We start from the raw sequence: 20,032 nt of genomic DNA on the forward strand, positions 1-20,032 counted from the left end.
TATATATTTAAATGTCAGCCTTTTAAGGTTTTTATTTTTATACAATCTCTCGATAATTATACCTTAACTTATTTAAAACCTTAATTAAAACCTTAAGCTTATGACTTAGGTACATCTTAATAGAAAAGATGTACCTAAGTCATTTGTATCAATTTCAATTTAATATATTTTTTATTATTTAACAGTTCCGGACAAAGAATCAGCTTCACGTCGTTGTCCTATATACTACTATATAAAAATATATTATAAATAATACTTTCATGTTTACAAAAGCAGTAAGGCACGTGACTAGAAGCTTTGTCAGCATGTCACGTGATCAGTCAGCTGACGCTATATAAACGTTTCAGGACACACAGGTTTGCCCGGGTCGCGGTACAGTTGAGCGGGGGGCAGACAACTGGCTCTTCAGAACACAATTTGGATATTCACAACTGCTTAAAAACAAAACGCGAATTCGAGTTATTCTGACGCTTGTTTTATTTACTCCAGGTGTAACAATTTCTTCCTCCGAGTCTGTTCAAGAATAAACACGTTTTCCTGGAGTCGTCGCTACAGACTTTATATGTAATGACAGGGAACTGATACAGTTTACCGCAGTGTCGCAACCAGGATGAAGCGTCCAGGTTTCGGGTTGTCCACCTTCAGCGGTGTCTTCATGGTCTGGACATTGTTTTCGGTGCTTATTGTCTTCTCATACCCTCTTGAAGGGGATAGAGATGCGCCCGAGCTGAGGTTCGTGGAGGAGTTTGATCGGTTGAAGCTCGGGTTCAGCTGGCACAACATGTCCTGCGCGGTGTGTAAAGCGATCTTCGCCTCGGTTGATATCGCGCTGCTGGTGAGACACGTACCTTTACGCTTTTCCCATGATGTTATTGGCTGTTTTTACTCCCCTGACTTTCTTGTTGTAATAAAGGTTGTCTTGTTTTAGAGAGCTGAAAGTGAAGTTCACACAGTTCGCTTTTGTTCAGTAAGATGATACTCGTTGAGCTGCCTGCCATCATAGGCCAAAATATTGTATATAAAAATGTGTATATTTATGTTATAGTAAACTAATTATAGTAGAATTAGTCATAATCACATATATACATGCACACATTTATTTAAAAGCATATATGCATTAATATAATTATTTGAAATAATACTTAAAATGAAAAAATAACTATATTTAAAATGTGTATTTTTTTACATGTATAAAATTTATATATATATATATATATATATATATATATATATAAACTAGGGCTGTCAAACGATTAATCGCATCCAAAATAAAAGTTTGTGTTTCTGTTTACATAATATGTGTGTGTACTGTGTATAATTATTTTGTATATAAATGCACACATGTATATATTTAAGTAAAATGTTATTTATATATAAAATGTTTATATTTATATAAAATATACATTATATAGGCTACATTGTCTATATACAGTATATACATGCAAATATTTCTTAAATACACATGCATGTGTGGGTATTTATGTATTAAAAATAATTATACACAGTACACACACATATTATGTAAACACAAACTTTTATTTTGGATGCGATTAAACGTGATTAATCGTTTGACAGCCCTAATTTAAACGTACATGTTATATCTTGTGTATATTATAAATTTGTATGTGTATATTTTTAGACAATTCTTCAAATAATTACGCAATTTATTTTCATTATATACATTAAAGTAAAAACGTACATTTAAACTAAAGGCATATTCAAAATATATTTAAATGCATATCATTTATACATAATTTTGTTTGATTATTGTGTTCTAAATGGATAATTGTGATGCTCTAACTTCAAATACCCCTGTAAAAAATTATTTGAGTGAAGTTTCTGATCTGTCCATGAAAATAAAGAGTGGCAACTATTAAGTTCTGTGCTTCCTTTATGACCAGAGTGATTCAAACAAGGAGCGTGTGGCACGTGTTCTGGGAGATGCCTGTGTCCGACTGCACCTCGCTGATCCAGATGTATGCCGAGAGATCACTGAGCTCTTCCGAGAAGATTTCATCCGTGCGCTGCAGGAGTCCTTCCTCTGGCCCTCGGAGGCTTGCGCTCTGCTGGTTGGACCTGCATGTGGCCATTTTGATATTTATGCCCCCTGGAATGTATCCCTGCCACGGGTCCCCAAACCCCCAATTAACCCACCCACCCCTCCCAAACCAGGCTCTCCACAGAGCAGGATCCTGTTCCTCACAGATATCCACTGGGATGCGGAGTACGCTCAAGGCAGCCTTGTAGATTGTAAGAAGCCACTGTGCTGTCGAAATGACTCCGGAAGGGCCAGTTGGAAGCACAGTGGAGCCGGATACTGGGGCACATATGGCAAATGTGACCTGCCTCTACGCACAGTGGAGAATCTCCTCCAAACGTTAGCCAAATCCGGCCCATGGGATTGGGTGTACTGGACAGGAGACATTCCAGCACACAACGTCTGGTCTCAGTCCCGGAAACAACAGCTGAACGAGCTCACCATCATCACTAGACTGATACTCAAACACCTGGGGCCTAATGTAACCGTGTACCCATCTGTTGGGAATCACGAGAGCACTCCGGTGAATAGTTTCCCACCTCCGTTTGTACATGGGAATTGGTCGTCCCGCTGGCTGTATGACACTATGGCGAAGGAGTGGGCATCCTGGCTGCCTGAGGAAGCACTCGAGACCATACGGTAAAGTACTGATGGAAAGAATACAAACTATATCACACTCTGATATAAATAAGTATTGTCACTGATAAATACATAAAATCATATTAAGACCGTTGTTGTCGTAACTAATTGTTTTTTATTATTACATCATATTTTGCAGCTTAATATTTTAAATTCAGTACTGCATAGATACATTTGTGATTGTTTTCACGTTTATGGTTTTATAATAATAATAAAAAAATATATTATTATTGCTAATGTTTAATTATAATTTGTATTATTTATGACTTATTTTTTGTGAGCTTAATATTTTAAATGCAATACTGCATAGATACATTTGAGAAGTTTTCACTTTTAGTTACTACTACTAATAATAATATAGTAGTAGTATCATTGTTTTTGCTATGATTTTATTATTATTATTAGACCCAATTTATTACATATTTTGTAGCTAAATATTTTAAATGCAATACCATAGATGGGTGGATAGCCTACATTTCTGGTGTTTTCACTCTTACTGTTTAAAAATAATAATGATTATATTATAATAATAATAATAAATGGTTTATAAATAATAAACCATATGAATATTATAATATCATTTATTGTTATTGCTATTGTTTAATTATTAATTTTATTAATTATTACTTATATTTTTGCAGCTTTATTTTCAAATGCAATACTACAGATACGTTTGGTGTTTTATTACTCCTACTACAGTTTCATTATTATTATCATTTGTATTAGTATTGTTGTAATTGCTATGTTTTAATTATTATTTTTAATAATCATAATAATTAATAATATTTTAAATGCATACAATTTGTTTTAATTGTTTGTGTTGTTTTCTCCAGGCGTGGAGGGTTCTACACTGTGGAAGTTCAGCGTGGTTTGAGGCTGGTGTCTCTGAACATGAACTTCTGTGCACGAGAGAACTACTGGCTGATGGTGAACTCCACGGACCCGGCTGATCAGCTCCAGTGGCTCATTCACATACTACAAGAGTCTGAGAACAAGGGAGAGAAGGTCAGAGAAGTTTACAGAACTCAAGAAACAAATTAGATGTTCTCTGGTTTCTCTAAGGATGTGAAAAACAGAACAGTGTTGAAGCCTTTGCATGTTGCAGCAGTTTAACAAGTTGCACTGATAGTGTTTGTGTCTGTGGGTTAGAGTTGTTTAAACTACCAAGCAACTGGTCATGAGTCAGACCAACCAGAAGTGGATGTGTGATGCAGTGGGTGCAGTTTCAGTTTTAATTTTAACATATCAGATGCAAATGATCTGCAGGGGTGGCCAAAAGTGATGTCCAGTCGGGATTTTAGTTTTGACCCTACAAGTTTGATTAAACCATCAACATTTGAGGAAAACATACCTGTGTGTATGTATATATATATACACTCACCGGCCACTTTATTAGGTACACCTGTCCAACTGCTCGTTAACACTTAATTTCTAAGCAGCCAATCACATGGCGGCAACTCAGTGCATTTAGGCATGTAGACATGGTCAAGACAATCTCCTGCAGTTCAAACCGAGCATCAGTATGGGGAAGAAAGGTGATTTGAGTGACTTTGAACGTGGCATGATTGTTGGTGCCAGAAGGGCTGGTCTGAGTATTTCAGAAACTGCTAATCTACTGGGATTTTCACGCACAACCATCTCTAGGGTTTACAGAGAATGGTCCGAAAAAGAAAAAACATCCAGTGAGCGGCAGTTCTGTGGGCGGAAATGCCTTGTTGATGCCAGAGGTCAGAGGAGAATGGCCAGACTGGTTCGAGCTGATAGAAGGGCAACAGTGACTGAAATAACCACTCGTTACAACCGAGGTATGCAGCAAAGCATTTGTGAAGCCACAACACGCACAACCTTGAGGCGGATGGGCTACAACAGCAGAAGACTCCACCGGGTACCACTCATCTCCACTACAAATAGGAAAAAGAGGCTACAATTTGCAAGAGCTCACCAAAATTGAACAGTTGAAGACTGGAAAAATGTTGCCTGGTCTGATGAGTCTCGATTTCTGTTGAGACATTCAGATGTTAGAGTCAGAATTTGGCGTAAACAGAATGAGAACATGGAACCATCATGCCTTGTTACCACTGTGCAGGCTGGTGGTGGTGGTGTAATGGTGTGGGGGATGTTTTCCTGGCACACTTTAGGCCCCTTAGTGCCAATTGGGCATCGTTTAAATGCCACGGCCTACCTGAGCATTGTTTCTGACCATGTCCATCCCTTTATGGCCACCATGTACCCATCCTCTGATGGCTACTTCCACCATGTCACAAAGCTCTAATCATTTCAAATTGGTTTCTTGAACATGACAATGAGTTCACTGTACTAAAATGGCCTCCACAGTCACCAGATCTCAACCCAATAGAGCATCTTTGGGATGTGGTGGAACGGGAGATTCGCATCATGGATGTGCAGCCGACAAATCTGCGGCAACTGTGTGATGCCATCATGTCAATATGGACCAAACTCCCTGAGGAATGCTTCCAGCACCTTGTTGAATCTATGCCACGAAGAATTGAGGCAGTTCTGAAGGCAAAAGGGGGTCCAACCCGTTACTAGCATGGGGTACCTAATAAAGTGGCCGGTGAGTGTATATATATATATATATATATATTAAATATGAAGGACTTTTAAGTTTTAAAACTAATCTTTAAGGTATTTATCTACCAAAATTATTTGGAAAATAAAGGCCAACAAATGCAGGTTTTATTTTACTATACAAAAAAAAATGCTCCCAGGAAAAAAGCTTACAATGACTACTACAATATTAATATTTTGCTGCTTTTCTTATGTTTTTGCATGTTCATAATTTCTTTGTTTGATATCAAGGCTGTCCATTGGACTGTGCAACCGGGCAGCGGAACGCGATCGGACCGATCAGGAACCAAAAGTTCTATCAACACAATTTGGCGTTTCATTGCGTTATCACAAATAAAACATTTGACTCCAAGCACAACTACGCAATATGCTTGCAAAATCTTAAACACAATTTTGTAAATAATATTTGAATAAAGAGTGATGTCAACAATTACCCTAGGCTGGAGTTCACTTTTGGCCATTACTGTATTGCAATCTATTGTTTTTACCACTAAGGGTCCAGGATTTTTTTTTTATTTTATTTTTTTATTTTTTTTTTTGCAAGACTGCAAGATATTGTTTTGTTTGTGGTTTTGTTCAATAAGCAAATCTAAGCAGAGCTCTGTCTGGTCTCTCTTAGGTCCACATCATCGGTCACATTCCCCCGGGTCTCTGCCTGAGCAGTTGGAGTTGGAACTACTATCATATAGTCAACAGGTCAGTCACTGTTCTGTGTGAACATTGTAAAGCCCATCCTGCTGTACACAACTCGTGCACTTTCATCTGTTGTAACCCGTAGCTGGGTCAACACAACTGCGTGACTGCAGCCTAAAGGGTTATTACACAGTGTCTTTTATGATCATAAGTGTCGTATTGTTGTGGAAATGGGTCATGTTGACTGTAACTGCCTGTTTTTGAGATAATTGTGTATTTTTGCCATATGTATCGGTAGGTGTATGTAGTGCAATGGTTAATGGTTCACTTGAGTCAACTTCACTTTAGCGATCAGTCTGGTTCCTTTCTAATCTTTTCTTTTTTTTTTTTAGATATGAAAGCACCATAACTGGTCAGTTTTTCGGACACACTCACGTCGATGAGTTTCAGATGTTCTATGATGAGGAAACAATGACCCGTCCACTGAGTGTGGCTTTCATTGCCCCGAGTGTGACCACTTATGTCAACCTGAACCCAGGTACTTATTGAGCCATATTGGTTTTTTTTTCTTTTTCTTTTAGCATTTAGTTTTTCGTTTTTTTTATTGTAGCATCTTGTGTATATTGTTTTAGCATCTAGTTTTTATTTTAGTTTTTATTTATTTGGAATTTTTCTTTTCTTTTTTTTTAATTTAGCATTTGGTTATTTTGTCTTTTTTATATATATATATATTCAGTTATTTTTATTTTACAATCTAGTTTTTTTTTATTACTCTTTTTTTTTTTTTTTTTTACATTTATTTTATTTTAGCATTAGGCTATTTTGTTTTAATTTAGAATTTGGTTTTTGTTTCATTTTAGCATTTGATTTATTTTATTTTAGCATTTTGCATTTAGTGTCATTGGTGTCTTTATAAAAATTGCCAACCGTAATATAATGTGTAAAAAAAACCTGATAAACTTAACCATGGTAAAATTATTGTCAGGTTTTTCATGGTTTATTGCTATAACATCCCTTTTTATGGTCAGGATATCGTGTTTATTACGTGGATGGAAACTACCCAGGCAGCAGTCGCATGGTTTTGGATCACGAGACCTTTATTCTCAACCTGACTCTTGCCAACAAACGGCCCTCAAAACCCTACCCCAGCCCATCATGGACCTTGCTGTACCGCGCCTCTGAGGCCTACGGTTTGTCCACACTCTTCCCAGCAGACATGGACGGTTTGATCAAAATCATGGTGAATGATGACCGTGTCTTCCAGCGCTTCTGGTACCTCTTTCATAAAGGCCACGTATCAAAGCCCTGCACAGACACTTGCAAGACTTCACTAATCTGTCTCCTGCACAGCGGGCGATACGACATTTTAATACAATGTGATGTGCTACACGGAGATAAGCACTCTTTTAGGAAAACAATGTGTTGAGAAAATATAAAAAATGGCCATAGAGCTCTAATGGGTTTAATACCAAACTAATGTCACAGACTCTTGATTTAGCACTTTCTTTTGAATATTTTTGGTAGCATTTGTTTCATTTTGTCATCAACATAATCAAACTGTTTGATTTTTGTTCTTGTTTTACTGTTTGCTATTTATCTGACTTGCTATGGACATTGTTGGCATTAACAGCTGTAGTACTGTAGGTGTTTGATCAAGATTGGGTTAAAAAGTCAGTTCTCAGAAAGACATGTAATTTAGAGCAGTGAACTTGAGAAAAGCATTACTGGTTGAAAATGGAACGGGTAGTGACTTCACAACCAAGTGGTGTGTTAGTGCCTCATAAAAACCACAATTGCTCAGTCCTCATTCTCACTTAAAGGGTTCAGAGTGTTTTGTGTCACTCGAGTGGATTGTGGTTAGGTACTTTTGTGTGTGTGTGTGTGTTCTCTTCCTGCACTGACCTACACTATGCACACTGGAGCCTGTTCGAGGTCAATCGTATTAGATGACAGTTTGTTGATTCAACACCAAGTCATTACACAGTATTTGTTTCAATTGGTAAAGAAATGATGCACTGAGGAGATTCTGTAATTGTCACTGGATGATAAATAAATGATTTTCCAATTGTTGTGGGACTTTATGAATGTAGTTATCATAGGTAATATGAAGGTCTTACTAAATAAAAAAATATTTTGAAGTGGTTCGTTTATAGGTTTAAATGGGTGTTTGATGATTTCACTTTCCTAACTTTAGTGTGTAATGTTGCTGTTTGAGCATAAACAACATCTGCAAAGTTCAAAGCAAAGGGAGATATTTTCTTTTATAGAAATCACTTTTTAAGGATTACAACAAAAGGCTGGTAGGGACTACACAAGCTTCCTCCTGGGTTGGTGTCATCACAAACGGCCAAAATTTAGATAAACCCAGCCTCGCAACAAAGGGCTCTATATGGCTTTGCTAAGAACGAGCTCTTAAAGCTCTGTCCTCTGTGCCGGGAGCAACAGCTCATTTGCATGCAAAGGGACACAAAACAACTTTGCACGCGCTTAAAAAGGGACAGTTTTAACATGTTATAAAAAAATATCTGTGGAGTATTTTTAGCTAAAACTTCACATTCACACTTTGGGGACATCAGAGACATTTTAAATTTTGTAAAAAAGGGGCATTATTCCACCCCTTTAAGTTATGTACACTACCAGATTAGAATGATTTCTGAAGGGTCATGTGACACTGAAGACTAGAGTAATAATGCTGAAAATTCAGCTTTGCCATCACTGAAATTAACTACATTTACAGTAGTCAACATTTGAAGTGGACCAAACCTTTCATCAAAGTTAGCCTACATGAATTTTAAGCAATGCCCGTTCTTGTCTTAAGACAACTTTTATTAACTTTTTTTTTATCCACTTAAAATGTTGACTACTGTAAAAATGTATTAAAATTGATAGTAGTTTTGGTTAAATTATAATATTACACTTTTTACTGTATCTTTGATCAAATGCATACATCCGGGGAGCATAAAAGACTTCTTTCGAAAACATGAAAAAAAATCTTACTAATTTTTATGGTATTATGTGTATATTTAACTTATTATTTTGAATTAATCAACATGCAATAAGTGATTTGAGTTGTCATTCAATTTACAACAACAGATTAGGACCCCGTTGAAATAGTAAAATGGGCTATTCTTATGGCTACTTTTAAGGCCCGTTCACACCAAGGACGATAACTATATCATTCTAAAAATCGTTCGCAATATTAAACGATAAACGAGCTATAACGCTAACGGCACAGAAAAACGATATCGTTTGAATCACTTTAAGGGGGATTTTATCCAGCTGATGAACGATACAAAAAACATAGACATCCAATCAGAATCCATCCTGCTGCACGCGCTTAGAATAAACAACGATATCATCCGCTGGTTTGGACCTTTGTTCGGACGATAATAGTTATCTTGGTGTGGACGGGGCTTTACTCTGTTTTATCCAATGTAATTATTCTAAATCATTCACAACTTCGATTTAAACTTATAAAGCATCCCTTTCATATCAAATACTCTTCAACACCTGAATGCAATACAGGGCAGAATCACTAGGGGTCGGTATGATGCCAGATGACAGCATGTAAACTCAAGAAATATGTCAAGTATTTTCCATGGAAGCAGGTGTTTTGATATGTAAATGCTTTTGTTTGGTATTATTTCCTTGACAGAATTTTAAACTTTAGCCTAACATAAATAGAACCACAATAAAAACTAAGAAAAACACATGTACTGAGCATTGCAAAAAATATTTACACAAAAAGACAACCATGGAAATACAATGGAGTGAATTTTTTTTTTTTTTACAAAAATCACATTCAAATCTCAAAAAGCTATAAGTTCACATGGAGTGTTAACATTTGCTTTAGTTTGTAGCTTTTCAGTACACCTCTCATAAGAAACTACAAAAATGGTCAGAGCTGTCTGAGAATGTTCTCCTCAAGGATCTGTGAAGACCACTGTCACTCCGAAGTCTTCCTTATAGATGTCCCAGGTCTTAGATTTGTGTGGATTGTCTAGCTCCTCCCTCGAGAGATACAGTCTATGACACAAAAACATCAATGCAAAAGATTTCAGTGAGGTCTCGGATAAACAAAATTTTTTTTTTTAAATAAGTCACCCCAAAAATAAAATCCCCAAATTACTGACAAAAAAAAACCCACCTGTTGTTCTCAACAAAAGAGGTGTTGAACCAGAAATAGAATGGACAGTCCTCGTAACCCTTTGGCAGACCCTGGACAGAGAGAAAAAGGGAAGTTCAAGTCCCAGAACCTCATTCAAACTTTCCGCCAACAGCACTTCATAAAACGCATGGGTCAATTAAATACTTAAAAATAGTGGAGGCTTACCGCACTGGACTCAAACATGACCTTCACATCTCCAGTTACGACAGGCCCTTCCTGCAAACTGATGACCACTGCATTACTACCAGTGTCAGGAAACACCTGAAAAACACACACACACACAAACACACACGACAGGACGATCAGACTGAAATTTAAGCTATTGATCCTACAAAGAATTGTGCATAGGTGTAAGTGTTTAGTATGCCAAAAGTTGCTAGCTTTGCCCTTTGAGCCTATTTTAGAGAACAGAAACATGCATTCAACACAACAATCCTCTCCAGCTTTGCATACTTACTGTACAGTTCTGCTGTTTAGCACAAACACCCTGGAAGACGAGCTCTCGCTTCACTATGATCTTCACCTTCAGGTCACTGCCATTGCTCCTCCCCACACCTAAACAACAACCACAGCCACTGCTTTTATACAATCTACCATAGTTTTTGCCATTAATAAAAATAAATGCAATATATATATATATATATATACACACACATACACACACAATGAAAAAAATTATAAACGCAACACTTGTTTTGCCCCCATTTTTCATGAGCTGAACTCAAAGATCTAAGACTTTTTCTATGTATACTACACAAAAGGCCTATTTCTCTCAAATATTGTTCACAAATCTGTCTAAATCTGTGTTAGTGAGCACTTCTCCTTTGAGTAGTTCAACCATGAAACTATTTGAGTTCTAATTGACTTGTTCAATGTAACATTTTCAGGCAATTGATTTCATGTACCATTTCCCTTTATAACCATGACTGAGTGCAAATTATTATTCTATCCCTCCATCTCCCCAGCAGCACCACCTGCCTAGATACACCTGCTACAGAAGGCCTACCTCTCTCAGCAGCAGCGTGTTTCCATTCATTTTATGTTCTATTAATGTTTTATGTTTGGCAATTTGCTGGTCTGGAGCATTCAGGTGTGCATTAACTCAATGCCAAGGAGGAGAAACATCAGCAATGTTGCTGCCATCAATCCGAGAAGGGTTATACGGCCATTTCCAAACAATTTGAAGTCCATCATTCTACAGTGAGGAAGATTATTCACAAGTGGAAAACAAGTCAGTTGCCAGTCTTCCCAGGAGTGGACGTCCCAGCAAATTCACCCCAAGGTCAGACCGTCCACTGCGCAAAACACCCAAGAACTACACCCTATACTCTACAGCCCTCAGTTAACATGTTAAATGTTAAAGTTAATGGCAGTACAATTAGAAAAAGACAGGACAAGTATAGCATGTTTGGAAGGGTTGCCAGGAGAAAGCTTCTTTCTAAAAAGAACATGGCAGCACAGCTTAGGTTTGCAAAGTTGCATCTGAACAAACCTCAAGACTTCTGGAACAATGTCCTTTGGACAGATGAGACCAAAGTGGAGATGTTTGGCCATAATGCACAACGCCACGTTTGGTGAAAAGCAAACAGCATATCAGCCAAAACACCTCATGCCAATGGTCAAGCATGGTGGTGGAGGGGTGATGATCTGGGCTTGTTTTGCAGCCACAGAAACCATAAACTCTGTGAGGTGTGAGGCCATCTTTCCAACAGCTAAAGCTTGGCTTAAATTGGGTCATGCAACAGGACAATGATCCCAAGCACACCAGCAAATCTACAACAGAATGGCTGAAAAAGAAAAGAATCAAGGTGCTGCACTGGCCCAGTCAAAGTCCAGACTTCAACCCGATTGAAATGTATTTTGCGGTGGGACTTTAAGAGAGCTGTGCATAAACAAATGCCCACAAACCTCAATGAACTAAAGCAACGTTGTAAAGAATAGTGGGCCAAAATTCCTTCACAGTGATGTGAGAGACTGATAAAGTCATATAGAAAATTATTACTTCAAGTTTTTGCTGCTAAAGGTGGTTCTAGAAGCAATTTAATCCTAGGGTGTACTTAGTCTGTCACACATGGCTTCTCCATTTTGGCCTTATTTTTGTTAAATAAATAATGGCATGGTGTAATATGGCATGTTTTTTGTTCATCTGAGGTTGTATTCACCCAATTTAAAGACCTGCTAACGACCAGATGATTTTTTTTATTATGTCCTGATATGTAAAACCATAGAATTGTACACCAAGGGTGTACTTTCTTTTTCACATGACTGTATATATACATAGTCATTTTATAATGCTGATATTCATTTAGTTATCATGATTAATGGCTGGGTCTGACCTGCGATGGAGTGGATCCGAATGCTCTTTATTTTCAGGCTCTTCTGAGGTGGTAGCTGGCGGTTGTATTGATTCTTCATGATCTCATAATAACCGACGTACCTGCTCTGCAAGTGCAAAAATGAACAGAACATACATCAATAAAAAAAAAAAAAGATCATATACATTCATTGCTCCAATATGGATCCATGGCTTCTAATGCAGTTTCACACACCTGAGAGGGCGTTTCAACACCCTGGAACTTCGAACTCATGCTTTTATCAGTCCGTCTCTCGCCAAAGTAGTCCAAACTCTCCTGTAAGATGGTTTAAAGAAAATTTGAATACAATTTTGAATGAGAAAGTCTCTACATGTCAACATTCATGACCAGATTGTACCTGCGCACTCTCAAACTGGTCACTGTCGATGAGCCATGTGCACACCATCGTCCCAGTCCGCCCTGTTGAACAAAATCCAATCCATTGAAATTTTTAGACTATTTATATACAGCATCAAAACACCATCAAACAACAGACCTTTTCCTCCTTTGCAATGGATGGCGATCACATTCCTAGAGTCTGCCGCCATCCACTCCCGAACGCAGGCTGTGTACCGCAGCATATCACTGACAGGAGAACAGACAGAGATCAACAGAGATTCATGACAACATGCTTGGTGGAAACTAGATTTGCCACTTCAGCAACATGTGCTAATGTTCAGTTGTGCTGAGAGATACTTACTCGAGTGATGGCACGTTATGGTCATCTATCATAACACGCTCCACTCGATAGTGAAAGAACTTTGGATCATAGCCCTTCTCACCTGAAACAAGAATTGGCTACCATTATTATCATGCCTTTTAGAAACAGAAGAAATTATCTGAGGTTAACTTTAAGGTAAAGTAATCATGAAGAGAAGCGTCTACTCACTACAGAGATTAAACACCTTGTAGTGATCCAGATGTTTGGTGTCCAGGAATCTAACCACCTCCTGAAATGTGTCATTTATGTATTGATCATACAGTTGTTGCAATGTTTTCTGAACAACTTTACATCCAATTCAAATCTTCTTAAACATTTGTGTTATGTTGGTGACTTACTCTGATGGGGTTCCTATAAAGCGCCTGCTTCCCAGAAGATGGAAAAGACATGGCAATGACTCTTTCTGAAGAGAGATAAGACACTATCAGTGATGAATCACTTTGGTTTGCAAATTACTTGATTTTAATGTTGTTTATAATGATCTGATAAAAAATAAATAACCACAGACAAAATATACAATCAAACAGAATTAAATGTCTAGATTTCTGCTGACTAAAATAAAGAGCAACCAAACCTGTGACATATGTGAGGTCCAGATCAAACCCATCTTTTTGGTACCTTCTTTTGTTCTCGGACACCTGTGAAAATTATTAAATAAAGTGTATTTATGTAGAACATTTTAAACACCATAAATTGCTTACATGAATAAGAGATTAAAAACATGAAAAAAGCATTTAAAATAATCTAAAAACATGAAAACCAGTGCAACAAAAAGAAAACAAAGAAGAAAAAGATCTAAGGTTAAAGTGACCCTATTATGCTTTTTTGGATATTACCTTAAATGTAGCGTTTATACAGCTGTTTCTGAATGTAAAATGACTGCGAAGTTTCAAAGAACGAAGTGTATGATAAATGGAGTTTTTAACTCCAAAAAGAAGGAAAAGATTCTGAACTGCCTGAAATGATTCTTCAGCAATACCAGTCTTATGACCTGCACAAACCTATTTAGGTTTGTAACAAATGTGTATATTGCCAGCCTATGGTCTTCATGTGATGCCTGCGAACCCACCCTCAAACACTGTAGTTGTAGCTGAGGCCTGGAAGATTTTGGTTCGTGTTGTCAACATGTCGAGAAGACGCTGTTTTCCACTTTGGACTTCCAACATATGAGATTGATATGGTAAAACCAAGCGGCAACATTCTAATCTGAAAAATGAAGCCTACCCGGAAGTGCGAAAAACTGCAATACATCGAAAATCCGCTAGAGGGATGTCCCAAAAGGGAGCAAATATCCATAGACCGCATGTTAAAATGTCCGTTTTCACAGCATAAATTTATATGTTTACATGTTGGTCCCATGGACTTTTATTGTATTTTTGGATAGGTCCCGAGTGCCTGACAACTGTGAGGGGGGTGAATTTTTTTCTAACTCGGTAGTTTAGATCGTATTTAGATATAAAATGTATGACAAATAAGCGCGTGATTGACAGCTGATAACGGGCTGCGCCGAGTGGAATTCCTGAAATTTGACGTCTCGGCCATGATCTGACAACACATCATATCACCTCTGTATCCTTTCTGAACATTTGTATTTGAAATATCGTAAGATTTTCCAAGATGGCACCGCCCATACCCCCCATAAACAGCCTCAAAACCGTTCTTCAGAAAGTCTATGGGTGACGTCACAGACGCTTTGTCCATATTTTAGTCTATGGGTAAAACCAACGGCATTCCTTACGGTTTGTTTTACTGTGTATCAAGTGCCGAGAAAGCCTCCAGAGCTGATATTCAGATATGGTAATGGGCGTTTGGTTTCTGACACACACTGTAAGCAGTAGACCAATCACAACAGACTGAGCCATCTGACCAATCAGAGCAGAGTTAGCTTTCGGAAAGGAGGGGTTTAGAGAGACCGAATCCTTAATTGAACCATTTCAGACAATGTGACAAAAGACATGATGCTGCAATGTATATTATGGGAAAATTAAAGTGTTTTTTGACCTTGGATGTATGTAAACCTATTGTAGGACACCTTCAGAACTAAATTGGGAACCATTAAAATAGCATAATTGGGGCACTTTAATTTTAAAATGGATTAAAGAGTATACAAAGGAATGGAAGGTATATATAAACAGATTGAATAATGTGGTTTATAAAACGGTTAGTTCCAATCCTTGATTCTGATTGGTCAATAGCTGTGCTTTATTCACGATAAAACACGGCTATGACCGCTTCACCCAACGGTTCTATGTATCACTACACAACACCCCTAGCAACCACTCTTAGCAACTTAAACAGATGTTTCATCTCATTGATATTGTTCATTTAAAGCTAGAGCAGAGCATTGTGAGAGATCGAGTAAGCGAGTGTACCTGCATTTACAGTAGACGTAGCATTTTCCTTCAGGTCAGTCCTATATTCATAATAAAAAAATGCGTTTGAATGTCCGCTGCATATTTTGTCCTTTTAACAGTCATGGGGTTTTCCGTGCATAACGTTAGTCATCTGTCAGTTGCGTCTGTCTTCTCCGTGATCACAAGTTCGAGTCCTTTCAAAAGCCTTCTCTACAGACTCACTCACTCACTCACTCATAAAGACAGTCTTTGCCGCCATCTATTGGCGAAATAATATATGTAACTTCTGTTGCTGTTCACGTTCCGGGACTATTTTTTCCAGCGGAAGGCAGGCTTTTAGTGATTTTACTTCATGAAAGTTGCATAGATACATATTTTTCGGCTTTAATATTTTTATTGTGTGGCAACCGTTTTATAAAAGCAATAAGGTACTCGAGGCAAGTGCTGTATCGTGAATAAGTAACGGCTGAAGGGGTTGCAGGCACTCCGCTTCGCGTCGTGCCTAACAACGCCCTCCAGCCGTTACTTATTCACGATACAGCACAGCCTCTCGTACCTTATTGCTTACGTAAAACAGACACACACAAAAAAGAACACTCACAATCTGATTGGCTGAAAAGATACAATCACAACAATCACGAAGATACAAAATGAGACAATTTCCTTTGTGTTTAGGTCACTCACCATTCTCCTGGTGACCTTTTCAAGCTCTTTCTTCTGAGATGCCAGTCTGAAGATACGTACCAGAATCAATATCCTCAGAGATCTCAGGAACGTGACCACCCTGCAAACACGCCATATTAACATTGTTACATTAGTATAATATTGGAGGAAATGTAAGCATCAACCATGAATGCTTTCTGTTAAATCTGGTGTACCTGGGAATCAGGCTGGCTCCTGAGAAATCGGAGAATGCGTAGATCATGGTGACCACCAGGGTAATGGCCACAATACAAGCATCTATTATGTTCAGTTTGGAGCTGAAATACACCTTGAATCTGAGAAAGAAGATGATTTAAAAATGGTTGATCAGAGACTGCTATGGAATAGATCCTGAATATGTAAAATGATACATTTGCACCAGGTTTTGATAACACTCATATATAATCAGCATTAATGCAGAGCTTGCAGACCATTTCATTTATTTTTGTGCTTGCGCTCTAGGAAATTGTTCCAGAGAGATAAAACCTCATTTTGGAAAAACAGAAAGTGCCAGGAAAATGTGTTTCCTGTAGATCATTTCCTATCATGAGTGACTTGAACACTACAGCATTATTGGTTGTTGTTGTTAGCATTACGTTAACATTATGTGCTGACGACTTATAGTTTGCAAAATAATATTGAAAAACTACTAACCCCTCCACATAGACGCGAAGCAGCACATCAATGAGGAAAAAGAAGGAAATGACAAGAGAAACAGTCTCCAGTGCACTTCCAACATCACGACTCTTGTTGGAAAGGGACAAGTCCACAATGACTAGAATAATGTCCACAATGATCAGTATTAGGCCAAAAACACTGCAAATAAGAACAGAAGTTGCCTGTTGTATCATTAAAACATAGCCTAAAATTTATTTTTGGAAGAAAAAAATTAATAAATAAAAAAAGATCACAAACTTTTTTATTGGATTGTATAGGTCCTGTGAACTGCCTCTTTATATGACACTGAAATTAAATGATCCCACTCACCGAAATCCAAAGGACATCACAAAAGGAGTTATAATTTTCCGGACACGACTGCAAAATAAATCAAAAACAGAATGAGACATAAGAATATTAGTCTTAAGACATCACATTGTCAACAAATTAGTTCTTACTTACTGGTATATGGTGTCTGGCTCCTCATTCTCTTCCTTTCCATCATCGATCTGCACCTCTGCCTCTTCTTTCACCCCATTACTTGGCCAACATAGAAACAGTACAATATTACAAACATACAGCTTGGATCATGTGATTTTAGGAGCTGGGAGTAGTGCTGAATTACTCATTTAAAGTTGGGGGAGTAAAGGTCGTGATGCTGCTGAAGTGTTAGTAACGTTAATTAAATGTTATTCACTTACCCATTAACTTCCTTGGAATCTAACCCAGGGTTAAAATGCACGGATGTCATTTTTACAGGAAAGTTTCTCTCTGAAAGATTACAAAAAATTAAACATTCCAGAGGAACTTTAGTTCAATTAAAGCTGGTCTACTCAATAAATATGAATAATCAACATTGAGAAAAAGCAGACAGGTCTAACTAACCAAACATGACAAAAATGTACTTACTTTAGACCTATAAATCTTTAGAGGATCCACATGTAAGGTTTCAGATGTGGATTAAGAGATTTTTCTTAACCCATGAATCACTAATCCCAAAAGTTGTATGCAACACAAGGTTTCTAAATCAACTATGAAGCCCTAAATTAAATCCACATAATGTAATATAACAAGCAATTGTTTGTTCCAATCTGAACAAGATCATAGCAAAGAAATGCCAGCATTGGAAAAAGCGATACAAACCTGACAGAGAGAAAGCGCATCCGGGAAAACTATTTTCCTTCCTTTTGCTTGACTCGCAGCTTTTCTGCTATCTGAACAGTCACAAATTCCTCAAACAGTATTTTTGTCTCAATGTCTCCATGATTGTCTTTATGAGCGGTGACAGTCCCGTGATTTTCTGCGATAACAAAGGAAGGAGGTTCAAAGGTTAGCAGTAGCCTATAGTTTTCTTATGTCTTCCATCCACATTCACACATTTACACCGCCCCTTTTCTCACTCTTTTGATGCGGACGTAGCGGTTTTTTTAACTTCCTCATGCGCTTTACAAGTTAACAATCACACAAAATCAATGTAGACGAGTGGTAAAGGTGATAACAAAACAAAAAGGCTCACTGAGACATTATACAGCTTCGTAGTGTTATTAAAATGGTTTTAATTAAAGTGTGTGAGTGTGTGTGCGCGGGCTTCTAGTAGAAGTAGGCTATACTTTCTACTCTATTTTTTTATTTTCAACAATAGCATTATTTTTTTGTGAAAACAGCTTCGTAAAGCAACGAAGTAATAATTTATTTAACATCTAAAAAGTGCTAAAAGACTTAAGAATTAAAGGAACGGTTCATCCAAAAATTACAATTCCGTAAATGTTATGATTTTTTGCCCGACGCCCTCATATTTTCCAAACTCATAGCCTACGCTTCTTGCTTGTGTAGAACACATATAGCTATAGATTTTTTTAACCCTAAAACAGGCAACGTGACTCACGAGACACATCGTTTTTATTGTTTTTTTGGGGCATAAAAACAATTTTTTCATCAAATCATTTTATCACCTGGTCTGTCTTGAGTATGCTAGTGGTCACATGATTAGCTTCAAATTTTTTGTGATCAATTAGTCAGCCTGACCTAAATCCAACATGGCTGCCAGTGGTGCAGAACATTCAGATTTTGAGATAAGTAAATATATATTAAACTTACTTTTCTTCTGGAAAAAAAAGAAAGAATACTGCTAACATTAATTGTGAACATTGGTGCTGAAGGAGAAAATTAATGTTGTTCATGTTGTAACGCACGTTTTGAAATCTCCAGTAGCACTGTTCAAACTTAAATGATTGTAATTCAAGAATGCTTTGGAATATAGACCTAAGTTTGGTCTTGTTTTAAAGAAAACAGTCAGCAGATTATTGCTGAAGTGAAAGCATGAAAAAGTTATGGAAGTTTAAACTTACAGTAAATCAAATATACTGTAGGCTACTTAATATTTTTTTCTTTTTTATAAAATACATATTTTACAAAATATTTTTTACTATAAAATTACTATAAAATCAAAGCCATATATCTAACCAAGTTGTGTTCCAAATTTGAAGTTGATATCACAAAAATTGAAGTTCCCATGAGATTTTGTTTAGGCATATACCAAAAATAGCCACCGGCCGGGTGACTAACATTCCATTGAATTTAATTGTATGCATTAGGCCAGAACAAATTAGTAAATTTCTGTCCAAATATCACTTCTGTCACAAAATATGGAACCTTGAGACTGAGACCTTTCTGTTAATATGTGTTTTGTCAAGATTAGAAAAGGTTTTGATCATAAATTATGAAACATGACGATGCCCAACAGGGGAGGAGCCCGATAAAATATATTAGAATACCGTTTCTATGGTAACGCAACGTCCAATTTCAAAACGGGCTGAATCTTTAGTTCGTAAGCTTTCGAATGATATATCATTTGTCAACATTAGATCAGGTGAAGTATGGGATATAATTGTTTTAAACATGCAGTGGCAGTAACAGTTAACAGATTAATGACTTGGTCCTTTTTTTATACCCTAATCAGGCAACGTGACTCAGGAGACACAACTCATAAAATCCAAAATATATCAAAAAAAAAAAAAAAATTGGGGATATGTTTTATTTAAGTCATGAAATTATTTTTTGCTTAGCATTTTCCACTCTTGCCTGTTTAAGGGTTAAACTTGAAGCCTCAAAAGCACCATTAACCTATCCCAAATGGCTTATACACTATTGTGAATCATAATTGAAGATTGTGTTTTA

The 20,032-nt window shown here is 37.2% G+C and overlaps 2 protein-coding genes across 3 annotated transcripts; one reads left to right on the forward strand and one right to left on the reverse strand.

The window, feature by feature from the left end:
- Positions 1–566: 566 nt before the first annotated feature.
- On the forward strand, positions 567–7,372 carry smpd1 (sphingomyelin phosphodiesterase 1). The gene is made up of 6 exons (XM_056247760.1): positions 567–835; positions 1,902–2,677; positions 3,511–3,682; positions 5,886–5,962; positions 6,292–6,437; positions 6,928–7,372. Exons 1-6 carry the CDS (start codon positions 611–613, stop codon positions 7,323–7,325), a joined length of 1,794 nt encoding a protein of 597 aa, XP_056103735.1. The 5' UTR covers positions 567–610; the 3' UTR covers positions 7,326–7,372.
- A 2,117-nt stretch (positions 7,373–9,489) lies between these two features.
- tpte (transmembrane phosphatase with tensin homology) lies at positions 9,490–18,205 on the reverse strand. Of its 2 annotated transcripts, none has more exons than XM_056247761.1 (19): positions 17,999–18,205; positions 17,557–17,626; positions 17,318–17,395; positions 17,186–17,233; positions 16,853–17,014; positions 16,375–16,494; positions 16,181–16,280; positions 13,717–13,780; positions 13,481–13,545; positions 13,311–13,371; positions 13,122–13,203; positions 12,918–13,006; positions 12,780–12,841; positions 12,617–12,697; positions 12,404–12,509; positions 10,525–10,622; positions 10,233–10,328; positions 10,047–10,117; positions 9,490–9,925 (listed from the first exon to the last, which is right to left on the reverse strand). In XM_056247761.1, exons 2-19 carry the CDS (start codon positions 17,604–17,606, stop codon positions 9,823–9,825), a joined length of 1,536 nt encoding a protein of 511 aa, XP_056103736.1. In that variant the 5' UTR covers positions 17,607–17,626; positions 17,999–18,205; the 3' UTR covers positions 9,490–9,822. The 2 variants fall into 2 exon arrangements, with proteins under 2 accessions (XP_056103736.1, XP_056103737.1); XM_056247762.1 differs by lacking the exon at positions 17,999–18,205 and adding an exon at positions 17,765–17,896.
- Positions 18,206–20,032: the final 1,827 nt, after the last annotated feature.

Source organism: Rhinichthys klamathensis, unplaced genomic scaffold (genome assembly GCF_029890125.1).
Source record: "Rhinichthys klamathensis goyatoka isolate OS25496 unplaced genomic scaffold, OSU_Roscu_1.1 h1tg000050l_1, whole genome shotgun sequence".
Taxonomy (NCBI): Eukaryota; Metazoa; Chordata; class Actinopteri; order Cypriniformes; family Leuciscidae; genus Rhinichthys; species Rhinichthys klamathensis.

Excerpts from the sequence above, each read along its gene's own strand:
- smpd1 (XM_056247760.1), top strand. The coding sequence starts at position 611 with ATGAAGCGTCCAGGTTTCGGGTTGTCCACCTTCAGCGGTGTCTTCATG. Across the intron at positions 836-1,901 it reads CGGTTGATATCGCGCTGCTG|AGTGATTCAAACAAGGAGCG; the intron begins GTGAGACACGTA and ends CTTTATGACCAG. Across the intron at positions 2,678-3,510 it reads GAAGCACTCGAGACCATACG|GCGTGGAGGGTTCTACACTG; the intron begins GTAAAGTACTGA and ends TGTTTTCTCCAG.
- tpte (XM_056247761.1), bottom strand. The coding sequence starts at position 17,606 with ATGACATCCGTGCATTTTAACCCTGGGTTAGATTCCAAGGAAGTTAAT. Across the intron at positions 13,204-13,310 it reads CAAGGTGTTTAATCTCTGTA|GTGAGAAGGGCTATGATCCA; the intron begins GTGAGTAGACGC and ends TTCTTGTTTCAG. Across the intron at positions 10,623-12,403 it reads TCGGATCCACTCCATCGCAG|GTGTGGGGAGGAGCAATGGC; the intron begins GTCAGACCCAGC and ends GTTGTTGTTTAG.